The sequence below is a fragment of the Cebus imitator genome, unplaced genomic scaffold (genome assembly GCF_001604975.1).
Source record: "Cebus imitator isolate Cc_AM_T3 unplaced genomic scaffold, Cebus_imitator-1.0 Scaffold532, whole genome shotgun sequence".
Classification (NCBI taxonomy): Eukaryota; Metazoa; Chordata; class Mammalia; order Primates; family Cebidae; genus Cebus; species Cebus imitator.
Window position 1 is genome coordinate 676,181 of NW_016107847.1, and position 18,583 is coordinate 694,763.

Consider the following 18,583-nt stretch of genomic DNA (forward strand, 5'->3'; position numbering starts at 1 on the left):
AAAAAAGTGCAAGTTCTTAAAAGCATCTAGTGGGAAAGCTTAAGTTTAAACAAAATAGTTTTACTTAAGGAAGTTGTATTTACATTAGCAATAACACAAAGATTCACTCATCCATTTTCATCCTATATTGGTATGGTGAAACAACACAAAAGTTTTAGACCAATATACAGAAAATGCTATTAATGTTTATCCTTCCAATAACTTTTACCAGAAATATAACTGCTATGCTTTAAAGAAAGTCTCTATTTCTTTATAATTCATTTGTAATAGTGGGGGCATTCCATATTAACTGCAACCACATGCAAATACAAATTTTGGCAAATAAAGTAATACTTTACCTATCTGGAATTTGGTCATCTGATCACCTACTCTATCATAACTGAAAAAATGGAAACAGAAAGGACAACGAAGGTTCAATAATGTCACAAAGCCTCTCCACTAAAATATATTATTTCACTTGTAAGAGAAACAACTTTGGTTTTTCCACAGATCCTATGTAACCTAATCAAAAGCACAATTTAACTCTGTCATATGTTTTCTTGACTCATAGCAGATTAGAAGTTGCAAACTGGAAAAGCAAAAATGAGGCATGCAGCAGCAGGAGACACACTGACAACAAAGCAGGAAGCTGAAAAACTAAAAATGCAGGAAAAAAATTTAGAAAGCGTTCTCTAACACAGAAATGCCTCAATAGATTCTGAAGATAGCACACTTTAAAAATCAGGGAACACAGTCATAAAATGTACCATTCTAAAAGTAGAAACACATCCTAACTCCTATGAGGTCATTAGCATCCTGACATTAAAGCCAGACGAAAAAAAACAAATCAGTATCTTTTATGAATACAGATACAAAAGTCTTCAACAAAATACTGGCAAATAGAATCTAACAGCATATTAAAAGGATTATATAGCATAACTGCAAAAGCATTTATTCTCAGGAATGCAAGGGTGGTTTGATACAAGAAAAATCAACCCATGTAATACAACAATAAACGAACGAAAAGAAAAATCACATGATAATCTCAATTGACACAGAAAAATAATCTAACAAAATCCAACACCCTTTCATAATAATAATAATTGTCATCACTCAACAAACTAGGAATGAAAGGTATTATGGGTTGAATTTTGTCTCCCAAAAAGACATGTTGAATTCATTAACCTCCATACCTCAGAAGGTGACCTTATTTGGAATAGGATCACTGCAGATGTAGTTAGTTATGGTAAGATGTGGTCATACTGGAGTAAGGTGGGGTCCTTAACACAATACGACTGATGTCCTTATGAAAATAAAACAGAGACACACCACGCACATGCACGTGCACTGTTGACACCTTGCTTTCAGACTTCTAGCTTTCGGCACTGTGAAAGAATAAATATCTGTGCTTTAAAGTTAACCACCTTGTAGGACTTCATTATGGCAGCCTCAAGAAAATAACACAGAAGGGAGCTTTCTCAACATGGCAAAGAACATTAATGAAAAAAAACTCCGAGCTGATAACATACTACACAAGGAAAGAATAAAAGCTTCCCCTGAAATGAGAACAAGACAAGGGTGTGCTCCTTTCACAACTGCTATTCAGAGCTGCACTGGAAGTTCAAGCCACAGCAATTAGACAAGACAAAGAAATAGAAAGCATTTAGATTAGAAAGTAAAGGTATTACTATTCACAGAAGGCAAATATATATATACAAAACCCCAAATACAAAAAATAGAGCTAATAAAATAATTCAGCAGAATTTAAGGATACAAGATCAACACACAAAAATCAGTTCTATACACCCACATAAAAATCCTGAAAATGAAATTATGGAAATTCCATTTACAACAGCATTCCAATAAAATACCTAGGAATAAATTTAGCCAAGGCAAGACTTGTACACTGTAAACTACAAAATGGTATTGAAAGAAATCAAAGTTTTAAATAAAAAAGACATCAAGCATTAATGGAGTAGAAGACATAATATTGCTAAAATCACAATACTGCCAAAGTAATCTACTTAGTGATTAAATGCAATCCTTATCAAAAGGGATGACAGCTAGAATTAAAACACACACAGAACGCATACAAGTGTTGGCAAAAATGTGGACACACTTGAACCCTTGCACATTGCTGGTGGGAAGTAAAATGGTGTCTACATTGAAAGTTCCTCAAAAAGTTAAACACAGAATTACTATATATAATCCAGTATTCTACTCCCTAGATACATACCCAAAAATAACTGAAAACTGGTACTTGAATAGTTGTACACGAGTGTTCACAGCAGACTGTTCACAATAGCCAAAAAGTGGAAATAACCTGAATGTCCACCAAACAATGACTGAATAAGCAGAATATGGTGTGTGTGTGTATGTATGTATATACACATAATGATACATGTTGCAAAACAGATGAACCTCAAAACAATAATGCTAAGAAGCAGAACAAAAGGTTATACTTTGTATGATTCTACTGATATGAAATATACAGAATTAGTAAATTCACAGAGACATTAAGCAGATTAGCTACTGCCAGGGACTGGAGTAAGGGGGAAATGAGTAACTGCTTAATGTGTACAGGGTTTTCTTTGAAGAAATGAAAATGTTTTGGAGCTGGATGAGGTGGTGCTTACACAACACTGTGAATATACTATCTGCCACTGAACTGTACACTCCAAAATGGTTAGTTTTGTGTTATTTATGAATTACACCTCAGAAAAAGCAATGCAAAAAAATCATTCTCATTCTAATGTTGAAAATCACACTTCGCTCTTAAAATTTTTCTTCTCTGTAGTGTTTTAGGGCTCCACTCTTGTATAGCCTGTTTGCGTTGTGAACTTTTCTTCCCACACTAGATATTTACCCTGAATATATCAACATACAGCTTACATTTGTATCTTGACACTGACAATTACCAAAATCATACCTAAAGACCAAACCACTTTCCAGAGATCCACAGCCATATATACAACTGAGTATCAGGCTTTTATATGTTCCATAGGCACCTCTGAAGATGTAACATGTCCAAACATGAATCCACTATGAAACTGCCATTTCATATCATAATTTCCATTTTCATTAATGAAATACCATCTACAGTCACCCTAATAGAGCAATATAAGAGGCACTTCTGAGCCCTCTTTCATCCCCAAATCTATCAGGTTTATCATCCTTATTAACTCCTCAAAAAGACCTATTATTACCTTTCTCTTCAGTCTCTCTCTTCCATACTACTCCTGTCTATTTTAACTTATATTAATATTTCAAGGATCACTTCCCAAATGGAATCTAGTACAACTTATTAAGATAGGACTCTTATAAAAATAGGGACATCTGCTTCCACCACGATGCCCTGATTAACTGCTATGGAAACTGCCCTCCCACAGTAAAAAAACAAAAACTCAAAAAACACCAGTTTTCAGACACTGAACATTGATCACTGAACATGAACATCAATTACAGTTCAAAACCACGATCCATGATTGAAAATGCAGCAAATGAGGAAAGCAGTTTGAATGCCCCAACTAGAGCCTGTAGAGTTTTGAGGTGGTAGTGATGGAAGGTGGAATCCCAATAGATTACAACGGTCTACAAGAGCTGAGGAGAGCTAAGAGTTCAGAAAAGCTGAGAAGGCTAGAATTTGTGCAGTAGAATACCAAAAAGATGAAAAAATACACAGAGAAAGAGTATCAGATATGCAGAAGAGGCTCTGGGGTCTTTGGCTGAATACTGCACATGTATGAGAGAAAACTTCCTGAGGCCAAGAGCTGAGAACAGTTGAAGTTTTATTCTCAGAAGATCTTTTAACATATGGGGCACAGGGTCAAATCTCAAGCTTTATTGTAAGTATACAAGTATCAGAATAAAGGCTGCTTTAGAACTGCCATAACAAACTTACAATGCAGCTTAGAAAGGACCAACTGACTCACAAAATACTTAACACATGAAAAAAAAAATCAAATACTCATAACTTTCTTTTTCTCCACCAGCCAAGCAGAAGCACCAAGCAAATCTAACATTCTTTAAAGAAACACTAGAAACATCACCCAGTAAAAATTCAGAAGACTAAATAATGTAAAATTCAGAATTCTGACAACAAATCAAAACAACAAGTAGAAAAACATAGCCCATACGAGAAAAAAAAGAGACCCAGAAATGATATATGACAGAATGAGTCAACCAAAGACCTTAAAACAGCTATTATAAATCTTATATATCCAAACACATATATACACAGGAGAATATCAATATAATGGGTACAGAAATGAATATATAAAAAGAAAACTCAAATGGCATTTCTACATTTGGTCATACAGAAAAAAAGTTTTAAACAATTCCTAGAGGTCTAATATATGAGTAAGGAGTGGGAAATGGGAGAAGAGAAAATAATACTTCAAGAAATAATGGCTCCAAATTTGAAAATTATAAACTAACGGCTAAGATATTCCAGAAACCTCAAGCAGAAGTAGTTTTTAAAATACATATTCTAAGATTATTAAAATTAAGTAATAATTTTATTTTTAATAAAATTGCTTCTTAACACTAGAGAGAATAAACTTAAAGTAGTTGGGGATTAAGGGATAAGAGAATAAATCACATTCAGAAGAATACAGATTAAGAATTATAGCAAACATCTCATTAGGTATGATGTGATACCATAACAAGCAGTCTTTACAGAGATGAATGAAAAGGAAGAAAACAAACCATCAGCCTAAAACTCTGTACCCAGAAGAACAAGTTGAAATAGTCACATTCTTGATTTCAAAACTTAGTACAAAAATAATGAAAACAGACAAATAACAACATACATAGACAGACATATAGATCAATAGAATGTAAGTCAGTCCAGAAATAAACCTCCACATTTATGGTCAACTGATTTTGAACAATTGTGCCGAGGCAATTCAGTAGAATAGTCTTTTCAATAAATAGTGCTTATATAATGGGTATTCACGTGCAAAAGAATCAAGCTAGAACCTTTCCTCAAACCATACCCAAAAATTAAGTCAAAATGGATAACAGACCTAAACGTATGGGCTAAAACCATAAAACTCTTAGGAGATATATGGAACAAATCTTTGAGACCTTAGATTAGACAAAAACCTTCTGAGACATGACACCATGCACACCATTATAAATTTTAGAAATAGACAAAATGTACTTCATCAAAACTGAAAACTTTGTTTCAAAGCATATCATCAAGATATTGTATTAAAAAAAAAAACTACCCAAAGAATGGGGAAAATTTTAGCAAATCATATTTGAAAACCATTTGTCTCCAAAATATACAAATAGCCCTTAAATTCAACAGTAATACAACCCAGTTAAAAAATGGGCAAAGGATCTAAATAGATATTTTTTCAAAGATGTATACAAAAAGCCAATAAGCACTTAAAAAGATGTTCTGCATCATTAGTCATCAGGGAAATACAAATCAAAATCCTATGAGATACATTTCACATCACCACTTACATGGCTATAATCAAAAAGAGAAAAACGTTGGCAAAACGTGGAAAAATTGGAACTTACTTTGCTGACGGGAATGTCAAATGGCGCCACCTCTTTGAGAAAATGTGGCACATATACACCATGGAATAGGAATACCATATAGCCATAAAAAAGGATGAGTTCATGTCCTTTGCAAGGACATGGATGAAGCTAGAAACCATCATTCTCAGCAAACTGACACAAGAACAGAAAACCAAACACTGCATATTCTCACTTAAGTAGGTGTTGAACAATGAGAACACATGGACACAGGGAGGGGAACATCATACAGTGGGGCTTGTCAGGGGACGGGGGCTAGGGGAGACATAGCAGGGGCATGGGGGTTAGGAGAGGGATAACATTAGGAGGAATACCTAATGTAAGTGACAGGGGGATGGATGCAGCAAACCACCATGGCACATGTATACCTATGTAACAAACCTGTATGTTCTGCACATGTACCCCAGAACTTAATAATAATAAACCAGTCTGGCAGTTCCTTAAAAGGCTAAACATAGATCCAACAATTCCACTCTAAGTATATACCCAAGAGGTGAAAACATGTCTACAATACAAACTCTGACAGTGATGTTCACAACAGCACTCTTCACAAGAGTTAAAAAGTAGAAACAAACCAAGTGTCCATCAATGGAAAATTATTCAGCAATAAAAATAAATTAAATGCTGACAGATGCTACAATATGAATGACTTGAAAACTATGTTAAATGAAAGAAGCCAGTCACAAAAGACCATATCATATATGGCTCAATTTATATGAAATATCCAAGAATAGGAAAGAATAAAAGCAAAAAGTTAATGGGGAGTGAGAGTGGGATATGGGAAGTGATTGCATAATCAGTATAGTATTTCTTCTTGGGATGATTAAAATGTTCTAAAATTGATTGTGTTGATGCTGGCACAACTCTGTGAATAAACTGTACACTTTAAATAGGTGTATTGTATAATGTGAATTATATTTCAATCAAGCTATTACATAAAAGAGAATTCTAATCTAAGAAAGAATCTTTCAAAAACAAGGACAACAATCTGTTTAAAGCAAAAATTATAAACATGTCTTATGATTTTAAAACATTATAGATTTAAAGTATAAAACCATACAACAAGGCATGGGGGAAGTATACTATTCTAAGATTCTTATAAAACACATTAAAGTGGTATATTACTTGAAAGTAAACTATAAAGATGTATACCACATTAGAAATGAAGATATATAAAAGCATAAGTAAGGAAAAGATATACCACGAACACTACTCAAAGGAAAAAACATTGACTATATTAATATCAGGCAAAGTAGGCTTCAGAACAAAGAATATGACAAAGCATTAAAAAAATGCTTTAAAATGATAATAGGTCAGTTCATAAAATAATCCTGGCCAAGCATGGTAGCTCACACCTATAATCCCAGCACACTGGGGGGCTGAGCTGGGACAAGGCTGGGCAAAATGCCAAAACCCTGTCTCTACTAAAAGCAGAAAAGTTGGCTGGGTGTGGTGGCATACTCCTGTAGTACTTGGGAGGCTGAGTTGGGAGGATCACCTAAGACTGGGAGGTAGAGGTTGCAGTGAGCTGAGATTACACCTCTGCACTCCAGCCTGAGTGTCAGAGAACCTTCTTTTTAGAAAAAGAAAAAGAAAAAAAAAGAAAAACAAAACAAAACCAAAAAACCATAATCCTAATGTCTATGAAATGAAAAGATCTTCAAAATACATGATGTAAAATTTAATAGAACTGAAAGGAGAAACACAAATCTACAATCATGATTGCAGATTTCAACAGTATTCTTTAATTTAAAAAAGTAAACAAGAAAAATAGGATATACAAGACTTAACCAACACTCTCATTTATAAAACCCTTCACACTATAATATAATAAACATTCAGTCCAATGTCTCACGAAATTCTTCAAAAGAGACCATATTCCAGGCTGTAAAACAAGTATCCTAACCTGGAATCACACTCTTTTTCAAGTGCAAAAGAATTAAACTAGAAATTAACAAAAAAGATGTGGAAAACCACCAAATATTTAGAAATCTAATAACCGATGAGTTAAATTTAAAAAAGGGAAATTACAAATTATTTTAAATTAAACAAAAATGGAGCACAACATATCAATATCTATGGAATACAGCTAAAACAATGCTTAGAGGAAAATCTGAACCATTAAATATTTACAGCAGAAAAGAAAACTGATCTAACACAGTGATCTAGGCTTCTATTTTAAGAAACTTCAGAGAAATGAAAGAAGAAAGAAGAAGTAGAATTCAATGAATTAAAATATGGAAAAAAAGGAAAATCAATAAAAGGAAAAGCTGGTTCTTTGAAGTGATCAATAAAATAAACCTAAACCATAACAAGACACAATTTCGGAAAGAAAGACATCACTACACATGCTACAAGGCACTAAAAGGATAATAAGGAATTTTATTAAAATCCTTTTGTCAACTTAGATGAAATGAACAAATTCCTCAAAAGACACAACCAATGGTTACTCAAGAAGAAATAAAAAATCTGAATAGCCCTGTATCTACTAAAGAAATTTAAATTAAAAACCTCCTCACAAACAAAATTCCAGGTCAAAATTGTTTTACTGACGGAATTCTACTAAAATTAAAGAAATAAATATTACCAATTCTACACAAACTCTTCTAGGAAATAAACTCAATCTATGATGCCAGCTTTTTACTCTGATACCAACCAGACAAAGACACTGCAAGAAAACTGCAGACCAAAATTCTTCAGTATGCAAAAATCCTTAACATTTTAGAAAACTGAATCCAGCAATACATAAAAAGGATAAAACATGACCAAGTGGTATTTATTCTAGGAATGCAAGGTTAGTTTAACATGTGAAAATCAATTAATATAATTCACCCTCCACAGTAAAAAAGAAATAATAAGATCACCTCAACAGATGCAGAAAATCACGTGACAAAATCAACACCTATTTTGCATAAAAACTCAGCAAACTAGGAATGTTAGAGTACTTTTTCAACCAAATAAAATTCATCTACAGAAATCCAACAGCTAATTGTATACTAAGTAATAAAAGACTAGATGCCTTTTGGGGTGATGAAAATAACTTAAATCTTGATTGTGGTAGCAGTTATAAAACTATGGATTATCAAAATTCATACTATACAATTCAAATTAGCGAATTTTACTGTATGTAAATTATAACAATAAAGCAAATTTTAAAAACTATCAATATATTCTTCAGGATTGTTTTAAAAAGTTTAGTCTTTTGAACAAGAGGACTGATTATAACAACACAATTACTGATGATTTACAACACTTTTCTAAGGTTCTATAAACAGCAAAATATCACAATTTAAAAATAATGGCTATCTGCAATATATTTACAAGTTGAACCCTAAATATTAAGAAGGTTATGCTATAGTCCATTTTGAGAGTTGTAAATTAAGCTCATAGGCAATTAGGAATTTCTGCTAAAACTGTTTTAGTACTTTTAAAATCAACAACAAAATCAAGTAAACTTCTACAATGACAACAAAAGAACTAGATTAATCTTTTATTCGATTTTATGATATACGTTATCTTTCTATCGAAGCATTTAAATATATAAATTACCTGAGGGTTGACCTAAACTAATTCAAGTTGTGTTAAGAATTAGACTAAACCTGCATTTTACTCTCTCTTTGAAATTCATTTACTTTCCTCCAACCAAATCATTCTACTATGAAATATTCAAGAAATGGAAAATTTAAATAATAAATGTACAAAATGCTAATTGATCATTATTTTATTATTGCTTTTCAATCACTAAAGGAGAGTATTTTCTAATTGTTCAGTTGTAGCCATAGGCTTAATTATAATCCTAAAGAAAATGATAATTCTTTAAATCCAAAGCAGGAAATTAATATTTTAATAACCTTTGCATTTGTTACATCAAAGACAGACAATCATTAATTCATCTAATAACACTTCTCAAGTATTTGTGGAAGGCAAAAATAAATGATAAAGAGCATATCCAAATGTAGCCTGTATACATTAACACTAATTAACTGAAGGCAGAAGACACATGCTATTTCAACTACAACCCTTTTTTTTTTTTTTGAGATGAAGTCTCGCTCTGTCACCAGGCTGGAGTGCAGTGGCATGATCTCAGCTCACTGGAACCTTCACCTCCTGGGTTCAAGTGATTCTCCTGCCTCAGCCTCCTGAGTAGCTGGGACTACAGGCAGACGCCATCACGCTCAGCTAATTGTTAGTAGCAACAGGGTTTCACCACGTTAGCCAGGATAGTCTTGATCTCTTGACCTTGTTATCCGCCTACCTTGGCCTCCCAAAGTGCTGGGATTACAGGCTTGAGCCACCGTGCATTCTACCCTCTTATTAAAACTGAAAGTCAACACTCCTCACCAAATAGACAACTCAGTATGTACACAACTTAGCTGATAGACTGAAGGGCAAGGTGTACATGTGAGTAAAAATGAGCATGATTTTTTAGCAAGGACAGGAATATCCTACTTCATTTTTTAAATAATGCTTATCTATCAAGGGATCATTATTAACAAATAAAGGCAAAACTGACTTAGTTCATGTTTTTAAATCATTAAAATGTGTAGTACATTCATTCACTAAGGTTTCATACTTAACTCATGTTCATTTTAAATGCACTCAAAATCAACAATTTTCTGTCCCTATTTCCCACCTCTAACTTGCCTATTTTTTTGTGTTTTAAGGGATTACATTAGGCAAAGTAGACATAAGAGCATGCTTGTGCTTAAAACAGTGAGGCTATCTATACATTCCTTAAAAATACAAATCAAATCATATAAATCATGTCGAGCTCGAACAGTTGAATAAATAGTAACATCACGAATAGGACAAGTTGCCTTTTACAACTATTGCTGTAAGTTTTAAAAGAAAAATCAATGTATAAAATGGGTAATGCAAATAAACAGTATTGAACTTAAAAATATTGAAAACTTTCAAATTATTTAAACCATAACTGTATCTCTTCATTTAACAGCATAACTTAATAAAGTTATTCTGAATTCCAGAATAAGGTAAGTTTAACATTTTTGTATTCAACTTTATTACTTCAAGAGAAGTCCAATACAAGCATTATGGGTCAACAACAAAAACTGCTTTCAAATATCAGATGGTTACCTGATCAGATGGAGTTAATGTAAGACAATCCTAATGAGAACTATATACCGCTTTCAAAATTTACTTTTAACAAATCACAAACATTTGACAGACTGTTGATGTAGCAAAAGTGAAACTTAAAATCAAATCTCTTGCAATGATTCTTCTTCTATCCTACCTGTATCTTCAATAAATTCCACACATTTCTCAACAAATAGTGGTACGGGCTTCTCAGCTGTAACCAGATCCTGGAGGGGCATCCCAAAGTAATTACTTTCCCAATTTCTACGTGTTGGTGGATTGAAGTTCTTAGTTTTCTTTTTCTGTTATAAGAAAACATATTTAAGTTAACACTATTAAAATTATTTTCTTTCAGAATAATAGTATAAGCAATGTAAACACACAGTTTGGATCAAAAGAAAAATTTTAAAGCCACATCCAACCTAAATATCCACCAATGACTCACTAAATAAATTCTGCCAGAAGTAGCAACTTGATTGGAGACATAAGTGAACAGAAAAAAATGGCGTAGTGGAAATAAATGTTCTCTTTGAAAAGTAACAGAAAACTTGATAGGTCAGGAGAGAATAGAAAATATCACTTTGCAATGCCAACGCAAGGAACAAACTAGGAGTAAACAATACCTGATTCAGTTTAGGTGTGATATATTAATTTCATTTGGTTTTTGAGGCAGGTCCAAGTGAGTTTTTTGTGTCTATCTATATTTGTAAGAACATAAGAGCTCTAATTATTGATTATATAATGATGCTATGTAACTCCATGAACCGTTAGTTCCATTAATTGTCCCTTCTTAATTATCCATTTTTTTCCTACCTACTGACGCTTTCTTAAATGTTAGGATAACATTCTCAAGTAATGTACAAAACATTTTCACAACAGTAAAATACAAAATTAAATATGTATTGTCACAGTTTAATTTCAATGTAGCATTAGAGGGAAAATGATTCTTAACCAAAGAGTGAACATCTCATAAATTTAAGGAAGTATTTTTGGGACTCAAACTACTGAGGAGATTCTGATTCACTCTTCTAGAGTAGGGTATAGCAAGGATTCCAACAGATGACTCTACAGTGCACATCCCACTGAGAATTTCTGAAGTATACAAAGATGGGAAAGTTGTCAGAAATTCAGAGGATATTAGGGCACTTTTATTGAGAGCCTTGATTCATTTTTCAGTTTGGTTTTATCTACAAATTTTTATTTTCTCTGGCATAAATCACAAATCTATTATTATTTGCCATAAGTATCATTACTGGGTTACAAATTGGACAATATATTATTTTTAATCAGAAAAATATGTATGTGTGGGCAGGGGAAGGAATGCAGGCAAGGCTTTCAATGCCTGAAAACAATGGTCTTCATCTTACTTTCTCATTATTTCTGGAAGTCTTTCTTTTGAATGGATACCTCGATGTAGTCTAAATAATTAAATCCTTTCAATTTCAGGTCATTCCACCCAGCAAACTCTCAGAGCTCATGAAATCTAACTTCTAAATCCTCTTATACTATCATTCTCTGGTGATATAGATTACATGCAACTCTGTATAACATAGATTAAACCAAATACAACTAGTGTCTGGAATGTTACCAAGGGGGCATTGGAGTGTTTCTGGCTCAAGACTTAACAAGCCAAGTGACAAGTCAAGTAGTGTAGATCTTTATTCCTTAAATTATTCCTCTACTTCCACCATCATCAAAACAGAAAAATGTACAAGGAAGTGGAAATGAAGAGACTAATAACCTCAAAGCTGAGGTAGGGGTGTGGTCACTGAGTTATTTTCTTTCTCAGGAATACAACGGTGCTTTGCAGCCTACTTACTATTAGCTGCATTATCATTTGATTAGAAAAATGAAAACTGAAGCAAATATGTTTTCTGTTTGGAGATAAATGCAGTGGTGAAAGAGATGACACTTAGGTAGATTAATGAAAATAGCAATGGCTAGACTACGGTGGGAACAAAAGGAAGAAAGAGATCTAACAGTCTGCAATACCATCTGAGGAATATAAAGTTTTGAGAAAAGCAAACTAGCTACCCAGCCTTACATGTTCCAATCACCTCTTAAATCATCCTCTTTTTAGTACTAGCATTTAGGAGTCAATTTAAACTTTCCAGTGATTCTGGAATAAGTCTATCCTTATTCATGGGGTCACAGGACAGAGGAAAAAGTGAAGTCTAAACCTAATCCAGACAGCCCTGAATACTTAATTAAAATTGGGGGGTTGTAACAGGAAAGCAAAATGATAGATTCTCTGGCTTATGCCAGTAAATATGTCTCAAGGTCCATAAAGTTATAAGGGCAAATTATTTAAATCTGCAGTTACACCAAGATTCAGAGCCAGCAATCTAATGTAATGAAAGGCTAAGCAGCCTGTAGTAAGGAATTTCTGGCCAACTCAAAAGAGATACTTTAGAAGCACAGAACTGCTCTGACAGTCAAGTTACAATCCATATATATAACAAGGGGAGGGGAGCCTACGTGACTTCTATTTTTTCCACTAATTAATGACACTGTTACAAAGGAAAATTCTATGCAGAAAAATAGTTTGGGATTAGATACTCCTATACTAGCTTTTATAATGAACAAAAGTGTATACAATTCCTTTTTTCTGTAAGTGATAGTTCTTAATTATCATAAAATCACTTCAAGGTGCTCTTTTAAAGCAGGTGACTTTTGAGAAACTCGCCATAAAATTCTGATATCCACCCTTTGGTTAAGAAAACCCAAAATGAATTATATAACTAGAAACCTATTTCATAGAGTATCTAAGACTAGATGATTATAACTGATAAAAAATGCCATCAAAATTCTGAAATGCAAAAGAAAAATTAGTAGCATGGTACGCTGTTTATATCTAGTTTTTGATAAACCTTTAGTTAGAAATGGTACCTCCAATTAAATAATTGTGCCAGTGGAAAACAAATTCTGATGTATGAAAATCCAATTTTTTATTCATTCATATCTGAACTTCTACTTAAATGCAAATGGCCACAGTCTTTTTTCCAGCCACTTAAGCAGATTTCCTATCTGCAGAAGCATATCACAGTACAAAAAACATTCCATTCAGCAATTATATAAATGTCCAACATATTAAAAACTGTCATTTGTATAAGTAAATAGGACTAGAAAGAAAACAGCCCTTTCCAGAAACTGCTCTTCCTTCTTTAGTAATAACAGCAACACAAGGGGTCACCTAAGCAACATCTTCAAATAAATAGTATAGTAACATTAAAAACAAAACAAAACAAAACAAAAAAACCACCTTAAATGCTTCACCAGTAACCAAATATTGAACACAACTTAAATGCAGTTGACTAGGCTCTCAAAGAACCAATTCTGGAAACAAGAAAATTGGATCTCTATTTTCTTACATGTGATTCTTGAAATTAAAAAAAAAAAAAAAATCACAGAAGAAACATGACAAGAGGAGATGAAGTATAAAGAAACTGAAAGAAAAAAATCCATCACAGAAACAAAAACCTTTTTAGAAGTAGTAAATAAAAGATTCAATATGATTAAAAAGATGAAAATAAAAAAGACCACGAGAGTTTCCTTTCCTACTATATCATTCCTATTATACACGCCACAAAATACTAGGTTTTCCTCTCATTTAAAAAAGTCTCAATCTTTTACTCCCTTTTGCAGACAAACTATGCAGAAGTAATCTATATAAGATATCACCAATTCCTCTCCATCCATTCATTTCTAAATGTGCTCAAATTAGTTATCACCCTCAAAACTCTACTAAATTAATCTGCTCTTATTAAGGTCACCAAAGATTGTTTTCCATAACTGGCTTTCAGTTCTCATCTTGACCTTTCAGCAGTCACTTCTTCAATGGACTTCGAAAGACACCACCCCTATTATCTCACTTGCTCTTCCCTTTTTAGTCTCTTTTTCTAGTCTCTCCTCATCAACACGGTAATGTTGTGAATATCCTAATCAGTCTTGGTCTTTTGTTGCTCTTGTTTGAGACAGCAACTTGCTGTGTACTCAGGCTGTAGTGCAGTGGCACGATTATAGCTCACTATAGCCTCAAACACCTTGGCCTTAAGTAATCCTCCTGCCTTGGTCCCCCAAAGTGCTAGGATTACAGGTTGGGCCACAGTGCCAGGCCTGATTGTCCCCTTTTCTCCATCTATACTCACCCTCTTGGTAACATCATCTATATGATGATAAGCTAAATTATTATTTCCAGCTCAGCTCTTTCTCTTGAAGCCAAACTAACAAAACATCCTAACAACATCAGTTGAAAGTTTAAGAAAAACCTCTCAGGCTTTCCTTGAAATGTAATCTATCTGAAGCCTTTTCCATCTCAGTTTTTGGGATTCTCTCCTTTCAGTTGCTTGCAATAAAAATCTTCAATCATCTTCGATCTTTCTTCTTTTTCTCTCACACCCTACTTCCAACTGCTAAGCAAATGGATAGACATAGAATCTATCTACTCTTTACCCTCTTCATAGTTAACTCCCTGGCCCATAAAGCTATCATCATTTCACATACATGGATTATTGCATCAGCTGCTTAATGTCCCCTACTTCTATCATCATTCCCTACTTGCCATTCTCTACAGAGAGCAAGCTGGCTCCTTGAAAAGACATACACAATTTGCATGCTTTGTACTCTGCTCCTTTATATTTTGACCTAATTTCCCTCATCACTTACTCCCTTATTCAAGTCATATGGTTTCTTTGCTATTTTAATATGCCAGGAATGCTCCTGCCTTAGCACATTTGTACTGGCCTTTCCCTTTACCTTCTCAATGAGGCCTATACTGAACACCCTATTAAAAACTGTAATCCAATCCCAGGTACTTGGGAGGCTGAGATGGAAGGACAGCTTGAGCCTAGGAGTTTAAATTCTAGCCTGGGCAACAAAGCAAGATCGCATCTCAAAAAATAAATTATTAAAAAAAAAAAAAAAAAAAGCAATCCTATTGCTGTCTTTCCCAGCCCCTCCCAGTACTCTGTTCCTTTTACCCTGCCTCTTCGTCCCACAACACTATGTAATTATCATGCATCAATGTATTATTATTATTATTATTATTTTTTTTTTTTTTTGGTCTCCCCCTGCTGTAATTTAAGCTCTGCACAAGGGCAGGAATTTTTATCTGCTCTGTTCATAAACATACCTCAAACGTCTGGAACACTATGAAATTAGTACAAATGGTAAATTAGTACAAATGGTCCAGGAAGAGATACTGGAGGTCTCTTCTAAAATAATGAGCTTAATCTGTAGATTAAACAACCTTACTATGTACTAGGAAAAACAAACAACGAGTAAGAGTGAATCATCAAGTTGGGGCAAATCATGCCGAACTTGGTAAGCTACGAAGACTCTTAAAAGCATCTAAGCAGAAGAAACAAGTGACCAATATTGGGGGGAAAAAAACAGCAGGACAGCCTCAGAGTTCTCTGGAAAACTGGAAGCCAGAAGATTCATCTACAGGAATATTAATGGGAAACGTTAAGAGTTCAAGAATTCTTAGCCAGTATGTCATTCAGGTGTGTATAACTCGCAATTTATAACATTTTTTAAAAGCTTACAGATATGTAATAATTATATTTAAATTATAGCAGTCTCAAACTCCTGAAAAATCTTAACTACATGACACATCATCAATTAAAAAAACTTACACTGGAGAATTTATGTTATGCAAAATGTAAGAGTAAACACTGAATATTGTAAAACTAATTCTAATTAACAGTGGTAGGGCTAATATAATTTATAATTTTGTAGGTAAAGCTATAAAATGTAAAAATAATTTGATAACAGGCCAGAACTAAAAGCCTCAACCTACTGTATATAAAGGGGGAGGAGGGATGAGATGTGAGAGATAATGTAATTATACTAACATATGATAGGTACAATGATATACTATTTGGGGGGTGAAGTAGGGATGATAAACTGAAATAGGAGTTCAATATATTTAAAGATAAAAATATGAAGCACATAAATTAATAGCTCCTTCCTTTTTTTTTGGCCAGTGGAAAAAAAAAACGAGAGAACAAGAACATAGCAAGCCAAAATTTATAAAATAAATATCTATGTAACAGGATCAGATATAACAAAAAGATTCTCAGGCTTGGTGAAAAAGTAAACCCAACCAACCACGTGCCATTTAAACAAAGAACTCCAAAGAGTTAAAAATCAATAGGCAAAAGTAATATATACATATATTTTAAAAGAGCAATGTTAACATTGGAGTTGTTAAGGCAAAAAGCCTTTAACCATACAAACAGACTCACTTGACAAAGATTTAGAATTCAATCTATCAAGCGGCAACAAACTATAGCAGAAATAAGTAAACACCTATGGAAACAGTCAGAAATTTTAAAGGATCTCCTTTACTTTGTCAGCTCAAGTATGCCCAAATTAAGTATAAGCACTGAATGAAGGTTAATAGATTCACACATATACTCGATAAATTTTAAGACTCTTATAAACAGTATAATGTTCATATAAGTAGAGCAAAAGTTATATAAATTTTAATCCTTCTCTTTCCAAAAAGGAAAGAGATCTGAAATCATATTTTCTTTCAATGACTTCCAATTTGAGTTTCCTCTGGTCCCTACATACTGTCTCATACTTGAGATTCTCCACATATTCTAGCATATTCTGTAATTTAAAAAACCCAAGTAATACATGTATTACCTACTTTCCCCTCCCTTCATAATAGCCTGAAATCACATTTAACTGAGAAGTAGAAAAAATATGAACTCCCTCTTATTATTGCCAGGACCAATCTAACTATAACCCTACTCTATTTCTTCTTTTCCCTCTATAATAAATGCAGTACAGTTATTATATACATCACCTAAATCCTGATTCTCCTTCCTCTCTTTCTTCTCCTTCAGAATCACTCCTATTCCCCATCACTTTTCTCCTATAGCATCAATTTGTCCCTCTCCTGCATCATTCTTAAGAATATATAAATACTCTCCAATCTCTCTCATCTTTAAAAACAAACACAAAAACCCCCCTTTGATCCCACATTGTCTTCTAGTTACTGACCCAATTCTTGCTTCCTTTCACAGCAAAGCTTCTTGAATATGTCATCTGCATCCACTGTCTCTACTTTCCCCATCACATTCAGTCTTTAACCCACTTCCATCTGGCTTTCCCTACCATCCCATAAAGTGCTTGTTAAGATCAGATACTATCAAATGAATAAGAAACTTTTTTCTTCATCCTTGAGCTCTCAGCAACATTCTTTCTTGAACTTCTTCCTTAAACACTTGCTCTGTTGGCTCCCATATCATACTCTTCAGTGGCTTTTCTCTTTTGCCACTAAGGATTTCCTTTTCCGTCTCATCTACCAACAACTCTTCCACCCAAACTTAGTTCTGAGCTCTCTCTTCTTCTCTAGCTGTACTCCGCCCTTGTGTGAATTTATCTACTCCCAAAACTTTAAATCATTTATACATACCAATAACTCTTCCTCTGAGTACCAGACTCATACCTCTAATTTTTAGACTTTGTCACTTCCACTTGCATGTCAACATATATATTTTAAACATAAAAAGCACAGAACAGATGTCTTTATTCTTTCTAGTCTGAATCCTTTCACCCTTAGTCTTTGCTATCTTAATAAATCTACCTAATTGTTCAAACCATAAATCGAAGAGTCCAAACTTGATTGTCCTTTTTCCTTTACCCTCCACAGCAAACGTATCACAAGCCCTATTGGTACAACTTCCAATAATCTGTTCCTATTTCTTTTTGGTATCTATAATAGGCACAATATCCAGCACATGGTAGATACTCAGTAAACGTTGACAGAAGCAAGCAAGTAAAAACAGGCACCAGAGGAAAGCCTTTACCATATAAGATTTTTGTTAATATACAAAGTCCTATTATGTACTATTTATGGTAACGGTTTCATTTACCTAATTCTTCATTCCTGCAGGAGTTACTAGACAGGTATGTCTAAGCTTAAGCATTCTAACCTAATCAGGAT

At 33.6% G+C, this 18,583-nt stretch overlaps 1 protein-coding gene across 1 annotated transcript in view; it reads right to left on the minus strand.

The window, feature by feature from the left end:
• The window catches only part of ARHGAP5 (Rho GTPase activating protein 5), a 77,444-nt gene that overhangs the window by 29,761 nt on the left and 29,100 nt on the right, over positions 1 to 18,583 (minus strand). The window contains 1 exon segment of the mRNA XM_037733491.1: positions 10,781 to 10,925. Coding sequence (XP_037589419.1) covers positions 10,781 to 10,925 — 145 coding nt within the window.